Raw genomic sequence first — 21813 nt, 5'->3', positions numbered from 1 at the left:
GAACACATTCATTATTGCTATTTTCAAGTCTTTGTCTTGTGCATCAGCTAAAATTGCTTTTTCAAGGCTATTGCAATAGGTTGCTGGCTTATGGAGGAAGTGTATTGTTTTTTCGGTTTTGCATTGGGATTGATGTATCTGGAGTTAAGATGTTTGAAGTGATTCGTGCTGTAGATATCTGGTATTGCCTTTGTTGGTTGGATGTTCCATTCTTTGGTTACTGTTGCCCATTTGTGCTGTGAGATAATGCTTTTGTACACTGGTTTAACAAAACACTGATTTGCCAGTAGCCAGGCAGGAAGTATAGGTGGGATAAGCAGACAAAGAGAATTCTGGGAAGAGAAAGGCTGAGTCAGGAGATGCTAGCCTGATGTCCAGGCAACAGCATGTAATGGCATAAAGGTAAAACCATGAAAAATGTGGCAACATATAGATTAACAGAAATGGGCTGAGTTTAAGTGTAAGAGCTAGTCAGGAGTAAGCCTCAGCTAATGGCCGAGCAGTTATAATTAATATAAGCTTCTGAGTGATTATTCTATAAGCAGGCCATGGGACTGTGGGGGCTTGGCAGGACCAGAGAAGCCTTCTGGCTACACATTTGGGGCCCTAGCCAAATGTGACAGCAGTGGGGTCCTTGATAGAGTGAGAGTCACAAATGAATGGTAAGTGGGATAAAAGGGAAAGAACTGAAGGAGCCCATGTCTCTGTGTCTGTACCAAGAGGCTAAATCCCAAGAGGATGAAAATGGACTGAGAGGAGGGACTCAGGTGTTTGGGCAGCAACAGGTCTAAGAGTAAGTCTGGAGAGTCTGGAATTGAGGGTGGGGAGGTGAATAAACGTCATTTTCCTAAGCCCCAGCTAAGTTTAACAGCTGTGGGTCCCTAGTAGAGAGCTGTTCTGTGGGTTGGTGGAGAATCATCAAGGAATGGAGATGGGGTAGAAGGAATGGCTGAAAGGGGCAGAGCAGAAGAACCAAAGGTACCCTGGACTCTGGGTCCATACCAAGAGCTATTTTTCCATTGTGCATCCAAGGCAGACGTTGCCAATTGATTCTACTTTCAATTGATTCTACTTTCTTGGGTTACCTCAAATTTTTAATATAGTAACAATTAATTGGAGTTATTATAGTTAGCAAATGTGACTGATGATAAAAGTTGCTTATGGAATATTTGGTAGCTACACTACACACCCATGTACCAGGAGCCTTTTGTTTGTATTGCTTCTTTTGCCTCAAGAGTTTTGAATAAAAACATGAAAGCTATGAATATGAAAAATAATAAAGAACCTTAGAGTAGTGAATGTGGGCAAGAAAGGGAGTCTTGGACATATAGTTTGGAAGCATAAATGATTTCATAAAGGAGAGTATTGTTAGAACGAAAGAGTTTCCCCTAGAGCAGCAGGTCTTAAACTGTGGGTCTTGATCCCTTTGGCCGAGACTTTTCACGAGCGTCACATATTAGATATTCTGCATATCAGATATTTACATTATATTACAACTCATAACAGTAACAAAATTACAGTTATGGAGTAGGAACAAAAATGATTTTATGGTTGGAGTCACCACAACATGAGGAATTATATTAAAGGGTCTCAGCGTTAGGACAGTTGAGAACCACTGCCCTACTGGGTTGTATGTCTATGAGTGCAATGTTGATATTCACATGCCCATGGCATTATTTCACACATAGTTCATCATACATTGACAATTCATGTAAAGTGAATGTTGAATAAAATCTAAGGTCAGTGACCTCAGAGGTTACAGGGCATTGTGAGTCCCAGTGTGGGTGTCAGGAACCAAGCCCAGTTGCTCTGTAAGAACAGTGCTGTTAACCACTTAGCCATCTCTCCACTCCAGCTACCACACTTTTATAAACTGTTTCTTTCCTGTGGGTATTGCACCATTCCCCTGGATATATCTTTGAAAACATTGTCTTTATAGAAAGCATGCTAGTTTCTTTTATTCAGATCTCTTTATGTTCAGAGAATTAGTCAGATTGATTGTTCTTCTTACAGAGCTCATTGTGATCCATTTTTGTTCCCTGTAATAAATTGATTACTGGAACAGAAATGATGAAAGCTTGGCGTATTCTATTTTTTTATGAATAGCTTTCTAAGGAATTCTGTAAATGTTAGGATTTTATGTAATGACCTGTTTCTTTTTCTGAATTTAAATGAAGTAAGTGATTGGTGATATGTCAATTCAAGACAACTATCTGATACATCAAACAGCAGCAGTAGATTTCCCGATTTCACTACTTTATTTGCTGGGTTAATTGTGAAGAATGGTAAGAGTCTGGATGCCAGCTGTGAGATCAGATAGGCTGTGTTATCCTAGGTATCACCTAACCTTCTGCTTCCATAGATGGAAGAGGTAAAAATGGCACTGGCCTCAGACTATGGAGTTTAATGTGTAAAACTTATCTAAGAGCAAATGAAGGAAAGGCTTTTGATATATAAGATGCTGCATGGGGGGAATACAATAAATAAGTAAAAGAAAATAAAAATAAAAAGTTTAAAAGCAGAAATTTCTTCTTTTGTTTTGCTGTTCCATAGACTTTTGTGATGTTTAACTTTGTAGCTCTGTGTGTGGGATAACTGTAGTCATTGTGTTATTAGAAAATCTGCATGTATTTCTACAATGCGCCAAACAATAAATTCTAAAACGACGTATTTCTAGCACTTAATTTTTAATTTATCACCTTTTTTTTTGTTTGGACAAATAACTAATCTTCAGTCTTCCACAGAGTTTAGAATTCTGTAGTCTTATATAGATTTCCAGGCATTACCAGAGCATATATTGTATATTTATAATTATACATATATAACTATATGATTCCAGTGATATCTGGAGAAATATCACAGACTAAATAAAGTTCTCCTTGGTTAGGTCAGTCCCAGTCTGACAAACTCCTTTACAATAGCTTACTAATGCTGAAGATTTTTGCACCCACCCAGGATACCAGAATCTTTGCTGTTACAGAGCAAAACAGTGAACTATTGAATGTTCTTCTTTTTCTACAGTGCCTCCAAAGCCATTACACCTGCAGAATTTACCTTCATCCCATACACCCCAAGTCCCCAGGCATAAAGCTTTACCGAGTGCAAAACCAAGGATGGAGGAAGCTAATCCGGCCCCTACTTCATGTGCCTCAAAAGGAAAACCCAGTAAGGTGTCAGATCTCATAAGTCACTTTGAAGGAGGCAGGTAAGAGTTACCATGTAATAGGAGAAGGCGGGGAGGAAAAGATGGCCTTTGAAAATCACAGTATCTTACTAAGTTTCCCGCCTTTAACAAGTGCATTTCAAAAATCAATTTCGTGATCTTGCCCTGGTAGATGTTAACATTCACTACATAAGGACAAACTGTTTCTCATTTCCTGTGTCTGTGTGTCATTCTGGGTCACTTCTGTGGCCACGCTGCTGTCCATTCTTGGTAGTAAGGCCACCATGTCATCTTAGACTCTATTGTCCTCACTCTCTCTGAGGACCTGACTCCTGTGGATTCTTGCCTTCCTGGGCCCTCTCCAGTCTTCTGACTCATTTCATTTAATGAGAGGCTGCTGTACAATTCAGCCTGCTTCCCTCTTCCTGTTGTTACCTCATGGTAAGTGTTTCAGAGAGAGAAACACAAAACTCACTCTGAATACCCATTTCATTCTAAGCAAGAGAATTTTATATTCTTTAGTTCTAATGTATGAGCAAAATGTGTTTTTCCATGTAAAAATAAAAACCAAATTTATACAAGTTGCTTTTCTGCTTGTACAACCTAAATTGTTTCATCTTAGAATTGTTTGTCATTAGAAATCTGAACAGAATGTATATCATTTCACTTACACCCATAAAGCCAAATATTTTCACTCATTTAGGTGTAATATTGAGAGATAATTTCCCATTACATGAATCATTTTTTTAAAATTTATTTTACTATTTTATATGTATGGAGGTTTCATGTGTACTATTACATGAACTTTTAAGTATCATTCATATATGTGTGTGTGTGTGTGTGTGTGTGTGTGTGTGTGTGTGTGTGTGTATAGCGACATTATAGCTCAGGAATATTTGGGGGATGTCCTGGAAAGCATGAGCAAGCACAGAACTACAATGTCTTTCATTCAAAATTCAAAATGTAAGTATAAGCCAGCTGGGGGCACAGGCCTATAATCACAGCACTCACAGGGCTGAAGCAGGGGGATTGAGAGTTTGAGGAGAGCCTGGCCCCCACTGCAAGACTCTCTCAAAAACAAAACAAGAAACTAAAATGTAATGCATTTACAAAATATTATGCTTACTATAATAGTTACAACTTCTGGAGAAAAATGATTAAAAGCTTGTCTTCATGTTTCATTCCTGACCAGTTGTGATATCTCCTGTAAATCTTCAAATACCTCTGAAGGGAATTTGTAATGCTTTTGATAGCTAAAATTATAGCAATATTTAAAGGAATGATTAAATTCCATTCAGTTTTTTTTTCTTCTCAGAGTGAATTGATTCAAAAGGGATCCTTCCAGTTTACAGATTCTCCGGTCACTACAGTGACTGCAGAATCTAGGGAGGGCTAGAGCCTGGGCCTGTGTGAGTGCCTCCATCAGGGCTTGGGGGACCTCAAAGGAGCCGGTGTTCCAAAGGCTGATGTTTCATCAGTTCTGTGACCCATTCTTTGCATTATTTGAATTTATCTCTCCAGGTAAAATGGGTACAATTTTTGTACTGTATGTAAGGAAGGATGTGCTGTAATTCATGGTTCTAAGCATATGTAAGGTGCAATGTTCATGTTTGGGCAAGGCTTTGCAGGGTTCGACTTGTGGTGGACCCCATTGCAAGTAGCATCGGCATTGGTCTGGTGTCACACAGGCAGTGCAGTGTTGTGGTGTTCGAATCCACTAAAGACTTGGACTCCATTCCAACTTAGAGTAAATGAATTTATTCTTACTGCTAGCAGAAGGATGGCAGCCTTAAAGCCAAACAGCGTCCCATTCAGAAGGGGATGAAGGTGAGGTTTTAAGGTGGACATCAGAAAGGTGTGTGTTACAGCCATCCACAGCTGGACAGGAAAATTGTTTTGCTTCCTTAGTTTTTCTTCCTTTCCCACTATATAGTAGTAATAATATAGTAATAATTTCCTCACTTTCTCATAGTGATAGTGAGTTTCACACAAGCAAAAGCAGCTGCTGATACTCACAGCCCATTATCCTATTGTCTCTTTTTTGAGTCAGGGTTTCTCGGCGTAGTCCTGCCTGTCCTGAAACTCACTCTGTAGACCAGGCTGGCCTTGACCTTACAGAGCTGTGCCTGCCTCTGCCTCCCAAGTGCTGGGATTAAAGGTGGTTCCATGATCCTAGTCTTATCTCACTCGCAGGCCACAAGGGTCTCTCAGGCATTCCAGAGCCAAAGGTAACAGCCCATATACCCTGCTCCATATTAAGTGTCTCTAGTCATCACAGGGTACCTGTGTAAATTTATTCAGGTCTGAGCACTCTAATGACTAGGATGGAGGAGTTCATTTCTGTGCAGGCAAAAACACAGTGCCATCAGGTTAGGGCTGGCTGTCATGTCTCCACACCAGGACAGCCGGTTCTAAAGGGTCTGCAAAGTGGGTTAATACTGCATTGACTTTACTGTCAGACAGTGTCCACAATCCTGCAGTCTGGGTTTCAGTTTTGATCCCTATTGTAACAGCCTACTACTTTGTTTTATAAGTAGGAGGCCACTGGGTTCTCAATAACCACAGAAATAAGCCCGAAGGACCTTGGAGGGCCACGTATCGCTGCTGTTTGGGACTGTAGATGAAGACCAGTGAGACGGCTCAGCAAGAGGAGTGCCTGCCCCACACTCCTGAAACTCAGGGTAGAAGGAGAGACCTGACTCCTGACTTCCACAGTGCTCCATAGCTCATGCATGCACTCGCGCTCTCTCTCTCTCTCTCTCTCTGTCACACACACACACACACACACACACACACACACACACACACACACCAATAACAAATACTTTTTAAAGGACCAGCTGAGTGTCATAGTTTCACTTGGATGAAAGTCATACCATTCTTAGAATGATTTGGAGTGAGTAGATTTTATTTTATTTTATTTTTTTACTGTAGCTTCCTTTTTCTCACATTTTTCTTTCTCCTGGAATAAGAAAAAATACTCTTTTTTAGCTTAGAAAAACTTCACAATTTTAAAAATAACGCCTTCCCACAGACAAGTGCTCGGCTTTCCTAAGCATATTGCGTGGCTAACTCCACCACACACACACATACACACACACACACACACACACACACACACACACACACATACACACACACACACACACACACACACACACACACACACTTGCTTGGCTTCTAAAGACTACAGGGTCTCCTGGGAACTGGTTTAACTCCTGCTTTTCCCCATCCCCAGCTCTTGCTCCTGGTGCAAATGTGCTTTTGATGTCAGCTGCTACAGGAAGTTGCTAGCTATTTTCCAGGGCATTCCTTTCGAAGACTATAGAAAGTGGACAGCTTGGTTCATCTCTGAGGATTTTTTGACAGATTATCCAGGCTCAATATACACTATGTATAGAAGACAAATAACAAAGTAGAATGTGTCACACTTACTTATACTGGCCAGTTCCTTCTTTTTATATATAAACATTTCTCCTGAAATTTTTTCCCTTCTCTTACTACTGTGGCCCTGGGGTTGAACTTGGACCATACATTTTTTTCTTCCTTTCTTTGTTGCTAACACTCACTGTTCGATTTCTGTTCTTCGGGGTAAGGGTGGGTTAGGATGATGAAGGTGACAGCACATCTCAGTACTTTCTAAAGTGCCTTGCTGTAGCTCCCCAGAGTCCCACCTGTACTAAAGATGGTGATCAGTCTTAGATTCTGTCCCTGCTTTTTGTTGGTAGCTGTTCACCTGCTCCTCAGTCCCTCTGAAAGGTTTCCTTATGCGTGGGGCAGAGGCGATGGGAGTCAGAGCTGGACTGCACAGTTGAGTTCTGGTTTTGCCTCTTGCTAGCCAGGTGACGTTGGCCGCAGGACAGAATCTTCCCATGTATAGATTCCTCTGTTGTGGCCCTGCTTTAGGAATCAGGTAAGGCTAAAACCCCACAACCGGTGTAGAAGACTTACATGGCTTGAGACCCTTGGTGGACACTTTGTAAATGTTGTCTGCTGTTGTGCCATTGCCACAGGGTCACCACAGTCATCTACAATCTCTTAGACATTTGTTGAACTCTTCACACATCAAGCTAAGTTGTAGGAATAAATCTGGGAACAAGAAAACACTATCTTCACGCTCATAGACTCTTAATCTGTTTTAATTTCTTTTTATTTATGTCACAGAAATTTATCAGAAATTTATAGCTTTGAGTTTATGTTCTCTCCCTCAACCTTAAATTATAGGTTAAAATGCTGTACAAATATTTCCATAGGAACATGATTATATATTGGGAGGAGTCCCTATTGTCCAGTTAATACTATCAAGATTACATAGACTATCAACAGTAATAAGAGCTTTAAAGATGATTAAAAGAAGATTAGAGAAAGTGGTAGAGTGTGCTGTGTAGATAGAACAGCCAAGAAAAGCTTCTCAAAAGACCTGAGTGACAGTGACAGAGGAGTGCCCTCTACCAGTGCCCTGGGGAAGATTTGCTGTGCCTACAAGAGCAGGGCTGCTGACCCTAAGATGTGTACAAATGGAGAACTACAGAAGTGTGGCAAGGCCACAGTAAGGGGAAAGGCGGTCCCAGGAGATGGGAGACATGGGAGCTGGAGAAGGCAAGAGTCTTGCAGATGTCATGCATGAGTCTTGCAAGTGACCTCTTGCATGTATAAAGATCTGATTTGTGAGGACCAGATTGAAGAGATCAAAAGCAAAATTAAAGAGAACCATTGGGGATCAGTTGGCAGCTACCACTACTTATTATGTGTAATAAAGTTTTTCAAATGTTTCTACTTTCCAAATCAAACTAACTTGGTTTTAAATCCAGTTCATAAACAAGGAATGCCTATGCTTGTTTGAAGAAATGATTAAGAAATAAAGATCTTGGGGAAAGGCAATCTTGTTAAACAAATATTCTTTCATCTCAATTCTTACTGAATAAGTTGTATTAGTAAACAGCTCATGGGGACGCTCCAACCAAGAAATGTTCAGGTTCATCCTGTCTGCTTTTGGTTGTGAGCCTAGCCATTGACAGGTGACCCATCTCCAGCCTTCCCTCCTTTCTAACTAACTGCTTGTTTAAATGTGGCTCATGTCCAAAGAATCTGTGTTTCCAAAACCATCATGAATAGATACATTTCTTTTCACCTGGAATTGACTTGTTTTCATTCTGAAACTTTTCATACTGATGTTTCTTTTTGTATTTTATCTTACAGTGTTTTGTCAAGTTACATTGATTTGCAAAAAGATTCTACAGTGAACCTAAATATTCCTCAAACTCCAGGACAGCATGGATTGACCTCCACACCTCGACAGAAATTCCTAACGCAGCACTCTCCACAGAAGCAGGAAAATGATGCAGATCAGACTCAGGGCCAACATAGTTGTTCGGCCAACGGTGTGGTGGCAGCACAAAACCAGATGGAATGTGAAGATGAGAAAGAGACAACGTGTAGCCCAGAGACCCCTGTTCAAACTGCTGTGGCCTTTCTTGATACACACTTGGTAAATGGAGAAAGAAATGAAACTACCACAGATTCTGCATCATCCATAACTGATAGCCATGATGAAAATGCTTCTGACAGCAGCTGCAGGGCCCCAGGAGCTGACTTAGGGCTGCCCTGCAAAGGAGGAGGGCCGGGAATGGAAACTGAGCTACAAGAGAAGGAAAATGGAGTGAGCACCATGGAACTGGATAAGCTGGACCAGCACCATGAAATAAAGGTAAAGCATAAACTGTCTCATTCCAGGGGAAGCATTGCCTAGTGTGTTACTATTCCAGACCGTTTCATAACACCTGTGAAATGCATGGCTCAGGTTACACACACTAGCAGATAAACCCTTTGCAAGCTCTGGGAGCTACTGGGTTCTACCCCCTCTCAAAGGTGTTTCCCTTTTTCTTCTTGTGTACCTTCTTTTGATCATTCTGTTGTGATTTCTAAAGGCATGGTTGTGTTGTAGGAAAACCACAGCAACCATGTTGTTTCCACTTGGGAGGCAGATGTTCTTTGTGGCTCTAGATGTTGGTGGTATAGAGCAGTATTGTTTCCCTGGTGTAACAAACTGCAAACTTAAGTAGGAACACGCAGGAAATACCAGCTTCCACAGCCAGGGGTGTTACACTAGACGAGGGTGGAGCTGGAGGGAACTGAACCAGCACCATGAGATGAGAGTGACCTGAGACTTGATCCCTCAGGGTTAAGGACCGGCATGGGTGCAATCTGCAGCTCTGGTGTCGGAGCGATACAGTTTACACAAAATAGGAAGTTTTGCTAGCTGTATTTTATCATACTTTTAAGAAAATCTTTTAAAAAATGAAAAAGTACAATATGATTGATCAAACAGAACCAGAAAATCTTGATATTGCTTCTGGCACATCCATTAACTCACAGGTATTTTTGTATGTGACTCTAACCACAGATTGTTTTGGTCTTGTTGATATCAGTATCTTACTTTGGGATTTTAATAACATGGCATTCATGGCATACTTTGGATTTCTTGTAGCAAATGTGTCATATAGTTTCATTGTGAATTTCCTAGTCTTTAACATGCTGTGTATTTTTCTGAAAACAAGCTAGAAATTTCTCTTGCTCGGTGTTTCTCGTTGAATATATTAAATAAAATTAAAACTTTGGCAATTGTAGGAACATCAAATGGAAAATCCAAATCTTAAATCTACTTATGATACTTATGGTTTTACACCCTAGCATAGGCAGACACATTGTAAAGGCTGATTCTAAAATGTTGACTGACTGACTGGTGGTTTTATTTAGAACTTTAACTGAAGTGTAATCAACGAGGATTATAATTGTAAGCAAATGGGTGAGAGAAAGTGACTCATGCTTCATAACATTGTCTGAAAAAGCAAAGAAACACAGCACAGCAAAGGGATTCTCCATGTGAGTCAGCGGGATAAAATTGGGTGTTTTCACACTTGAGCGATGGTGACAGGAAGAGGCAGCCAGAAGCACATTGTCTTTCTCAGTTGAGATGATGCCCTCAGGATCACCTGTGATGCCCAAGTGCCGCTCCTATGAAGGATGTTTGTGTGGCTCCTGTGGTTGGTCCCTGGCCGCCCAAGTGCCACTCCTATGAAGGAGGTTTGTGTGGCTCCTGTGGTTGGTCCCTGGCTGCCCAAGTGCCACTCCTATGAAGGAGGTTTGTGTGGCTCCTGTGGTTGGTCCCTGGCCGGTCCTCTTTCTACTTTGTGTTGTTTGTTGTAGCTGCATATTCTTAGATGAATTTTACTTGACTTGAGAGATGTAATACAATTTCCTTTTTCTTTCTTTTCTTTCTTGAAAATAGATATTTTTCATACAATATATTCCAATTATTCTTTCCCTTCCCATTTCTCCCAGATCATCCCTTTTTCCCCACCCAGCCAAATTTACACCCTTTCTTTCTCTTTCTCATTAGAATACAAATGGGCATCTAAAACTAAGATAAGAACAAATACAGCAGACCAGGACAAAACAAACCTTTTTTTATTATTAAGCTAATGAAGCAGAGTGTAATACAAGGTCTTTCCCTGATACCTAGTAGATGGCACATGCTGCGTGGGGTGAGCTATTGATCCAAACACCACCCAGTGCCATCATGGTGTTAGTTCATCACCCTGTCCTTCCCTGAGGCTTGCCACTTTGTTTCCTTGTCTCCAAATGCAATATGTTAATGGTAAGGGACGGTATATTTTGTTAACTGTATTTTAACATAATTAGGAATAAAAGAGAACTTCTTTTTAAAATTTTTAGTAGAATATTGTGTAGTAAGTAGTTGGGACAAGGAACTGATGGTACTCCTTCTGGCCTGTGATTGGACAAGTCAGTAAAACTCCTGTGTAGTTAAGGGATATAAGCTTCATGATGACAGAGCTCTTTTCCATGATAATGTAGTAATTCTATGTAGTTATGTCTGATAAATACCCTCGGTGACCTTCAGATCATCTAGTGCTTCTTAAACTTTCTAATGTGATGAACTTTTAAGATACAATATTTTGAAATTTATCATGCACACAACTGAAAAATAATTACACTGTCTTTATGTAAGTGGATAAAGAGACTTATATAAGAAGAGTTTCAAATAAATCTCATTTAAACAAATATTCAACCTAGTGGTCGTTTTCTTGAGAGCAGGTTTGGAAGGAAGCTCTAGCGGGCAGCACAACTCCCTGTGTGCCATTGATGAAGGAGCACCCCTTCTCTGTCCAGAAAGGTAGTCCTCTTGAACTGAGTAGAAGGCTTCAAGATGCCCATGGCACGGTGAGAGTGGGAAGGAATGCCTGGCTAGCCAGCCAGGTTAACCAGATTACCCCTGAGGGTGATAGCCAGACTACCCTCCTGCCCTTAATAGATGTTTCCCAAATGTCCACCAGCAGTGGGAAGATGAAAAACAATGGCAAATGTTGTGGAATATTATTTTAACTGGGCAAAGATGTGTTGCATTTGTTTATGCTATAGAATATTACTTTAACTGTGTAAAGGTGTGTTACTTTTGTTTATGCTGCATTTGTTTAATGATGTAAAGATGTGTTACATTTGTTTCACCTTGCCTGCCTAAGGCACCTGATTGGTCTAATAAAGAGCTGAATGGTCATTAGCTGGGCAGAGAAAGGATAGGTGCAGCTGGTGGACAGAAAGAATAAACAGAAGGAGAAATCTAAGCTCAAAAATGAAGAAGAATAAGAGGAGGAGAGAATGAGGGATATGCCTGGGGCAAGAAGCCAGGCAGCCGCCAGCCAGACATGAGAAGCAGTGAAAATAAGATATACAGAAGGAAAGAAAAGTAAAAATCCCCAAGGCAAAAGGTAGATAAGGAGAAACAGGTTAATTTAAGTTAAAAGAGCTAGTCAGGCCGAGCATTCATAACTAATAGTAAGTCTCTGTGTCATGATTTGGGAGCTGGCTGGGTGGCAGACCAAAAGAAAAAGCCCGGTACAGTCAAATGTAAAGTACAAATGGAAAGGTATAATAGTTTGGAAGTTTAATTTTATTAAAATATCCCATTAGTCATCATTATTAAGTGAGAGCTGACTTTAAAGAGTCTCTCTGATTACAAGCTATTTATTGATATGGGGATATATTTTGAACAAACAATGACAACTGTAAAATATTTTAATTGTTGCCATGTAAAAGCTAGAGGATGACTAACTGACGTACTACTCTGAGAGCACTACACTCTTCCAACAATGAAACTTTAGTTTTCTGAGGCAGGATCTTCTACGTAGCTCAATCTGTTCTTGAACTCCCTAGGTTGTCCAGGGTAGCCTCAAACTCCCAACCCTCCTACTTACCTAAGCATCCTGTGTGTGTTGGAATTACAAGCATGTAACACTATATTCAGCTTAAATAAATTCTAATAATCTGTGATATATCTATACACCTCAAAGTATCTTTTAAACATCAAAACTGACAAATAAAAAAAGTTCAAATCATAAGCATTTTGTTATACCTTTAGTCACTAGGTGATACTTTGAAGAAAGAAACACTGAATAACTTTGAGAAAAGACAATATATTTGAGGGAAAATCTACCCTGTAAAGTTTACCTTGTGCATGTGAAACTGTGGAGAGATTTTCATTTACATGACTTTGTAGACACTTATTCGTTAAAGTGTGTGTACTTAAGAAACGGCAATCATTTTTAATTAAATTCCTTCTAAAGCATGCTAAACAAAATTTTTTTTCTCATTACAGAGTATGCTTTATTAGTTTAAGCACTTATGAAAACTAAACTTCACTCCAGACAGGAGTTAGGGTACTGTCCCCTGTGACATCTGTTAGGGTCTGAGAGAAGCCCCCAAGAAAGAGCACCAGTCACATATGCAATAGCAAGAGCGTTTATTATTTCCAACATGTTGAGGTGGCAAATAGCGACCCCTAAGGGGGTCGCAAGTTCCTTTTAAGTAGAGTTAGGGGGATTCCAGGGAGCAGGGATTAATCTGGTACTGATTGGTGAAGGAAAGATTAGTCTGAGGGCTGATAAGCCTTCAGAATATCTAACTGTTACACATGCTAACATGAAAATTAATGGACAAAGGATGTAGCTCAGTGATTGACAAATTCCTATTATTTGTGAAACCTTGTGTTCAGTTACAAACAAGTGTTGTAATCTAAGTTATTTTTTCCTCCATTTTCAATTACTGTTTGGTTGTAATTATTTTTTAATTGATTTTTTTCATACAGTATGTTCTGATCAAATTTTTCCTCTCCCCTAGATGCTGTAGTTGTAATTTTTAAATTGATTAATTTAGAAACACAAATGAAACATGTGTGCTCCAAGAATACAATGTGATGGACAGGCTGCTAAGAAGCAGGTGAAGTAGACTTGAAATTGGCTGGGTGGTCAAGGATGAAGTGGGATGGGATAGGAGATATAGTTAATGAGCAAAGGCAAGATTCAATATTTAAGGAAATATTTCATATTAATGAGCATGGACTTCAACTAAGATTTTTAATTCCAACCAAATTGGCCTCATAATGAGACCAGAAAGGATAGAGAAATTAGTATGAGAGAAATGGGCTAGACTTGTTTCTGAGTTGTAATCTCACTGGATTGCCTGGGTTCATTGTACTCCTGGCCTTTAATTAAACCTCATCCTTCCAAGGAGCTGGTAGTGCAGGCTTATGGACCCATGATCAACTGAGGCCTCAACTTATGAGGAAAGCTGAAGACAGATTGTTGTGGGCTGGTGTGCTGTGGGCTAATGTGCCGTGGGCTAGTGTGCAGTTTGTGTGTGTGTGTGTTGTGTACATGTAGAGGTTGGTCTATACCTTTCACCCTTCTTGTTTAAGGCAGAGTCTCTTGTTGATTGTTGTATATGCTACACTAGCAGGCCCAGAAGTTTCTGAGCTCTGCCTCTGCCCATCAACTCACAGAGTCCCCTGGAATTGCATAGACACACTAACTTCCATGGTTTTATGGGGTTTCTGGGGTAAGGATCTGAACACTGGTTCTCAACTTGTATGGTAAGCATTTTATCCATTGAGCCGTCTTCCTAGACTGATCATAACAAATTTTGTTAGTGTTTAGCAATGCTGTCATATTTACCTAGTATCCAAGGACATGCAGTCTGCCCCACACGTCTTACGAGCTGAAGAAAGGGAAAGGCAAAGATGTGACTGAGATTTAGAACACCAACTATGGTGGTTTGAATAAGAATGGCCCCATAGGCCTGAATTTATTTGAAAATACATATTTGAATGCTTAGTTTCCAGAGAGTAGAATTATTTGGGAAGGATTAGGAGATGAGGCCTTGTTCAGGTTATGTGTCACTGGGGGTGGGGATTAAGGTTTCAAAAGCCCATGCCAGGCCCAACATCTCTCTGCCTGCTGCTTTCTAATCAGGATGTAAAGCTCTCAGCTACCACTCTACCGCCATGCCTGTCTATTTCCTGTTATGATGGTCATGGACTAATCCTATAAAACTGTAAGCAAGCCCCCAATTAAATGCTTTCTTTTATGAGTTGCCTTGGTCAGGTTGTCTCCTCACAGCAACAGAACAGTGACTAAATCAATAAGTGAGGGTGAATTCAGTACTATTAGCGGAAGTCTGTGACAAACGATGTAACTGATGGACCATAGTGTAAAAGTGGCTGGCTCTAAGGTTGGACCTTCCTTTATTGAGGTGAAATGTGTCCCATAAGGGCCAATGGGACATGCTAAAGAGGAGCTAAAGGTCAGTGAATAAATTGTCAGCTGTTATGGCAACTTGTGAGCATGCTTTTGAAGATTTGAGCCCAGATAGCAGTCTTTCAGTGGTCTCCCAACCTTGCTGAGTGGCCTGAGACTTGGGAAACAAAAGCAGACAAGAATTGGTCGGGATCTACAGCTCAGCAGTGCAGGAGCCAGGGAGACAGAGCAGAGACAGACGTGGGCTCAGCTGACCATTGAAATAAGGCAGAAATTCAGAAGGACCTGTTGAGGTCATGGTGTGCTAGAAGATCCAATTTGTGCAGGAAAGAGAAAGATGGGGTCTTGAAAACATCAGGTGTATGTGTCTTAGAGAACAGGGAGAAGACCTGTACCATGACTCAAGAGGTATTTTCTAGGTATGAATACCTCTATGGAAAGTGAATACTTCATTTTTGGGAGGGGGTAGATTACAAATAGAAATAAATTTTTATTTTTTTAAAGAATTTTGTATATGATTCCTACACATCTCTCCTCCCAACCCCTTCCCATGTCATCACCTCCCAAATCCATCATCTCTTCTTTGAATGTTATTGTCACTAATATCTATGCATGTGTACTTACATGCATACATGTATGTACAAACCTACTGAGCTGTTGGGCTTTTCTCTTATGTGCATGTGTCTAGAGGCTTTCCACTAAGGATTGTACAACCTATATGGGAGCTCCTCCCAAGGTGAAACTAATTTCCCTCTCTTAGCAGACATTGACAACCTATAGGTCTTCAGGGTAAGACCATGTGGAATTTCCCCTGTCCATGTTGGCATATCAACTGCTATTGCATTATGCTGGTCTTGTTCAGGTAACCATATTGTTGAGATTTCATAGGAATATTTTCTGTTATGCCCAGGGGACTCTATCTAACAACAGTTGTCCTGGGCCTCTGGCTTTTGTAATCTTTCCACCCACTCTTTAACAGTTTTCCCTGAACATTAGGTGTAGGAGTTTCACTGCAGATACATCAGTTGGGGTTGGACATCCTACAGTCCCTTATTCTCTGCGTTTTGACTAGATGTGGATCTTTGTTGCCAAAAGAAGCCTCTTTGATGATGGGTAAGGTTTATACATATATGTAGGTAAGATACATATTCAGAATTCAGTTAGAACTGGTGTTTGTTTAGGAAAATGGCAGTAATAAGTTCTCCTCTCAGGTCCATGGCTTCACCAACCAGGGCTAGTCAGCCTGTTTACAGTACTAGCCATGAATTCTCTCCTATTTAGTAGCCCTTAAGTCCAATTAGAAGATTATCAGTTACTCCAACATGAAAGTGCTGCTATTATACCATTGTGGATATCTTACTGGTCCAGCTGTTGTGGTTCATAGGCTTTATAGTTGTGTAAGACTATTGCTATCTTTTCTCCCTTGGCAGTTTGCATAGCACTTTCAGATACTATGAGAGCTACTCCTCAGCAGGCTTCCGGGTCAGTTCCAGCTCATCGCCTCCAAGTCCTGTGTCCAAAGTGCAGTGTCCTCAGTAGTTGGGACTTACTTTCAGACTCTAGAAGGCAAACAAGGGAAACAGCAGTAGCCCATATTGTTTGGGGAGACTTGTTTTCTTCAAACCAACAACTCAAGTCAAGGTGTGAGAAGCCTGGTGCTGAGGTTATTGTTAGATAACCACAAGTACATGGCTCTTGTGGGAGCATTGTCCCTCCGTTTCCTGGACCGCCTTTAAAAAGTGTATGTGGATGTATGCATATATACATACATTAATATTATATTTTTAAGGTTTTGTTGATTTTATGTGCATGGGTGATTCCCCGGCTTGTATGTCTGTGCACCACATGTTGTAGTGCCCATGGAGGCCAGAAGAGGTTATTTGATACTCTGGAACTGAGTTACAAAGCTGACACGTAGGTGCTGGAAACCAAACCTTTGTCTTCTGCAAGAGCAGCAAATGCTCTTAAGCACTGAGCCATCTCTCCAAGCTTCTAGATCACATATATTTTTAAGTTTATAAAATAATATGTTTCTCTTTTGCCTTTCCAAGCTTCCTAGTATTGTTTATATGTCCTCCCTCTTCCTCTGTATTGCCCTCTAAAGACACCCCCCATCTTCCCCATCCCCCTTTACAACAGCTGTATCCATCCCCCACCCCCACCCCATCCTTCTCATCCCCCTTTACAGCAGCTGTATCTATCGCCCACCCCACCCCATCCTCCTCATCCCCCTTTATAGCTGCTGTATCTACCCCCCCACCCCATCTTCCCCATCCCCCTTTACAACAGCTGTATCCATCCCCCACCCCCACCCCATCCTTCTCATCCCCCTTTACAGCAGCTGTATCCACCCCCCACCCCCACCACATCCTCCCCATCCCCCTTTACAGCAGCTGTATCTATCGCCCACCCCACCCCATCCTCCTCATCCCCCTTTATAGCTGCTGTATCCACCCCCCCACCTCTACCACGTCCTCCCCATCCCCCTTTACAGCAGCTGTGTCCCACTGCCCTGATCTCTAGACCTGCCCCTTCCTCTACCCCATTATCTTGTTTAGTTTCCCTGGTTTCTGTGTTAACTCCAGGTTATACACTTGCATCTGTAAAGATTTGGAGCTAGGACCCACAAGAAAGAGAGAGCATAGGGTGTTCTTTCTGGGTCTAGGTTATCACAGTTACTATATGTTCTAGTTCCATCTTTACCAGACTGGACCAACACATAGGATCTTAGTACCTCATCTTAAAGGGAGATTATACATCTACCTCATAATGTTGTGGGTATGAATCTCTTACTAGGAGTAAACTACTAAAAAATGTTTTGGTGCATTTTCAGAGTTATGTACTTGCTAAATGTACACAAATCTCTGTTTCTTCATGTGTGGGTCAAAGGAATAGACTCAAGATCTGAAATGTCACTTCCACGTCTCTTTTGTTCTGAGGCACTCACCCTATAGGATGAGCTCTTTTATTTTATTGTGTATATAAATTGTAAATCAACAGTGGGAATGAGCTGGGGAAATAGCTCAGTTAGTAGAATGCTAGAACTAACATGTACTGGGCCCTGTGCTGCATAAGATGGGTGTGATGGTATGTGCCTGTGATCCTGGGACTCAGGAAGCAGGAAAGGAGGAAGGTCAGAAGTTCAAGGTCATCCTCTGCTATGTAGTGAACTTTAAGGCCAGTGTGGTCACAGGCTGTCATTTGTATTAACTCTTCTTGATTTTCTTTCTTCTTAGTTTTTTAATCTTTAGATTTTGGGATATTTTATAATAAGGTATCCCACACAGGCCAGATTTTCAGAGTACAGACCAAATATAATGTCAAAATATCATTATGATTTAACTTAAAATTACCCTGGAGCCACGTTAAATATTTTGCTTTCTGGGAAAGGCACTAAAATGATGTATCTAAATGGCGATGCACCTCTTGAATTAGAGAACACAGTGTTTGTTTCCAAAGTCGATGCCAGTTTTTATGAGAGAATGGGACTCAAATTCTGAGATGTATCTATACAAAGCCACCCCCTCTTTTGATGTGGAAGAATGTAAGTCATGAACAGCAAATGTAGGTAGAAATTCTCCAGAACAGAGAGTCATTTTGCTCATTCCCATAACAGCCTGATGATTCACACAAATCTTTTACATACACATGTTAAGTAAGCCCAAATAAGGATATAGGAGATGGAAAAACTGCAATTAATTTATAATTTGTGAGTAACTATTTAAAATAATTTTTTCCTGCTTAAAAATGAAATCACACAAGAGCTCATATACTAAAGAGTTAAGAAGCATAATTTCAACAGCTCATCCATTTTGGCAAAAGCAAAGCTGTACCAACAACTAACAATCGAGAGAACTAACCATGGAAAGAGAAGTACATGAAGGGATCCCCCTTTACAGCAGCTGGATCCACCCCCTTTACAGCAGCTGGATCCATCCCCCTTTACAGCAGCTGGATCCATGCCCCTTTACAGCAGCATTGTAGGCAGAAAGAAATTTTCATATATAGTCTATTGCTGTCCAGGGTATACTTTTTTTTATTCTGGTGGTTTCATTGAAATATGTTTTTAGACATTATCCTGAGAATCAACTTTCAGTATATGAGTGTAGTCACATGATTCTTGGGTTTTGTTCTGGTTTATTGTGATGGCTGTGCTGCTGTGGGGAGGCTGGTTTTCCCAAGCAGAGGCTCACACTAGCCTGGACTGCCTGCAAATTCAGTGATCTTCCCATCTCAGCCTGCTATGCTGGGACAGCAGTCAGGAGCCTCCACATTAGGCTGTAAAGGATTTTGTTTTTTTAAAGGAGTCAGTTGGACTGGAGAGATAGCCCAGCAGTGTAGAGTGTCTGCTGTGCAACCACAAACCAGAGTTCAGATCCCAGCACCCAGCAGTGTAGAGTATCTGCTGTGCAACCATGAACCAGAGTTCAGATCCCAGCACCCAGCAGTGTAGAATGTCTGCTGTGCAACCACGAACCAGAGTTCAGATCCCAGCACCCACGAAAAAGGCCTGGCTCCCTGTGCAAGGCTGTAACTCTAGCTCTAAGGGGAGCAGAGACAGGGAGATCAATGGCTCTTGCTGGCTTTCAGCCTAACTGAGAAAGTAAGAGTCCTAGGTTCAGGAAAAGACCCTGCCTCAACTGTGTAGGTGGAGAATGGGAGAGGACACTTGGTACTCTTATGTGACTTCTGTGTTAGTATGCACAGGCACATGTATCTAATCATACACAAATGCACATATACTCACAATTACATAAAGAAATCTTTTTTAACAATCCTTTTACCTTAAGGAGGGGGTAATATAGGGTGCTTCTTCATATTATTTACTACATTTTAAAATTATTTAAACTCATAATTATTTGTTAGTTACCTTGAAATGGCAAGCCTGTTTGTTAGAATTCTCTAGAAGGAAATTGGGCTGTTTGTTGAATCAGTGTTAAGTAGCTGTTATTGTTTCCAAAGGCTCACAGTACAGAGGGTTTCTCAGTGAAATGCTAAGGACAAGGCAGAGCTTGGATAATTCTGAATCTGCAAATGTTAACAAACTGTAGCTGCTTATTTAAATATCTTATGTTCAAAAAAAATCAGACTAGACCCAATATGCTAATGAAACTTCTAAACCTACTTCAATCTAGAGATGTGGCTCAGTAAGGAGATTACTTGCCCAGTATATTTGAGGGTTCCATCACAAACACCACAAAAATGTAAAACAACATATAGCCACTTCCTTATTTATGCATAAATTTAATTAAGCTCGGTGACATAAAAGGAAACATCAACTAGATTAACTACAGTTTCTCCCATACTCACAGAACACAGGTCACTTCTGTAATCCTCAATGTGAGGATTTCTTCCAACCAGGGAGCAGCAGTCAGCCGCATGGAGACATGCCAGTGTCTTTGAATTTAGTTATTTCAGATACTAGCTCTAGTCTTCAGGTTGAGGGCTCAGTCCACAAGACCCTGTTATTTCACTTAAATTGCAAACCATAAATTCAAATTGTGCATCTGACCAACTGCTTTGGCTTGCAGGAGGAGGTCAAGCTTGCCCTCTTTGGCAGGCCTTGGCTTGCAGAAAGCCTGTGTTCAGCTACCCAGAAATTCTCCAAGTTCAGTTCTTCTGGCTTGTCAGGAGGTACCATGATTGAGTAGTCATGCTTGCTAATAGACTGGTTGGGAAGTTCAGTTTTTCCTATCATTTGAAATTATTGTTGGTATTCTTTCTTTGCTGGTATAGACAGCACAGGACACCTTCTAAATGAAGAGACTCATTGTGATCTACTGTTGGGCAAAGATAAGTAAGAATTTCTTTATGGTCAGCTCCAGGTCAGAGATGTGGAGGAGACTTGTTTGTAATCTGCCTTGGAATATTTTGTTTGTTTGTTTATCTGGTCTGCCTTGAAAACACATAGGAAATTTTTTAACATATCATAATATATGGTAAATATCACAGAGCCCCACCTGGATAGATATGACATTTCTTCATAAATCTATGAATACGTATGTTTTAGAAAATAATCTTTTAAATTGGAAGCTATTTTTTCCACTAAAATGTATAGATTTTATATACCTGATGATTATTAAAATGTTCCTTAAAAGCCTGTGTCTACTGGAATTTCTTTGTGAAAAATAAAATATATATTAAAATGCACTATAGCTATAACATTCTGTGTTAAAGCAAGTTTTGTTAGTAGACAATATGTATCTGTGTTCTTTGCTTATATCAAAGTCTTATTTTTTTGTTGCATAGAATGATAAGAGGAAACTATTTAAACTATATAATAAATAGTTACTTAAAATTCTTTATGACTGGAACTGATATAGTGACTTTGTGCCAAGAGCCATCCCTGGCGGTGGATGGGTCCTGCAGAGAATGTATAAAGTCAGAGGAAAAGGAAGTGAGCCAGGTCATGGTAGTCAGGAGAATCTTGTAGCCTGACTGACTAGCAGGCAGAGTGTTTCTTTATTTATACAGAACTTAGTTAGAAAGGATACATTCATGATGTTCCAAAACATAGATCATATCATTTTTGGTTTGGGACATGTGTTTCACTTCCTTTTGCTCATCTTTTAGTCATCATTAATAAACTATGACAGAACAGAGTTATCATTTCCAATCATTTTCCCTCAAGTTTTGACATTATTAATAAACAGAGTTATCATTCTTACTCATAAACCCCATAACCCAATTTTTAAGAATCTAGAGGCATATGACAGCCTGCGCTCAGGCTGGTTGTTTTGGTTGCTTCAAGGACACTAGACCAAAACAAAAATCTTCAACCACCCTGGGCATTTTGCCATGTCTCAAGCAATGTATTATTAACTCTTAGTGGTCAGAGTGCCCAGGAAAAATCCTCAGGCTAAAGCTGCTGCAGTTATTATTCAAATTCTGGCATAATATAATCAATGTTCACATTTATATCTTTATAGAATTTGTCTATATATCTAATCCTGGCATTCTGTTGTTCCTTGGTCATATGACATTATAGTGGCTCTACATGAGCTAACTTCTAAGAGAGGGAGGTCCTAACATCTCATACTT

General features: G+C 40.4%; 1 protein-coding gene across 1 annotated transcript in view; it reads left to right on the top strand.

The window, feature by feature from the left end:
* Fgd4 (FYVE, RhoGEF and PH domain containing 4) overlaps positions 1-21813 on the top strand; it is a 129625-nt gene that overhangs the window by 58415 nt on the left and 49397 nt on the right. Inside the window, exons 3-5 of the mRNA XM_059277045.1 lie at positions 3022-3205; positions 8363-8911; positions 16203-16254. Of these exons, the coding sequence (XP_059133028.1) occupies positions 3022-3205; positions 8363-8911; positions 16203-16254 (785 nt within the window). The remainder of the gene's footprint in view (positions 1-3021; positions 3206-8362; positions 8912-16202; positions 16255-21813) is intronic.

The sequence above is a fragment of the Peromyscus eremicus genome, chromosome 12, assembly GCF_949786415.1.
Source record: "Peromyscus eremicus chromosome 12, PerEre_H2_v1, whole genome shotgun sequence".
NCBI lineage: Eukaryota > Metazoa > Chordata > Mammalia > Rodentia > Cricetidae > Peromyscus > Peromyscus eremicus.
This window is presented reverse-complemented; position numbering and strand designations above follow the sequence as displayed.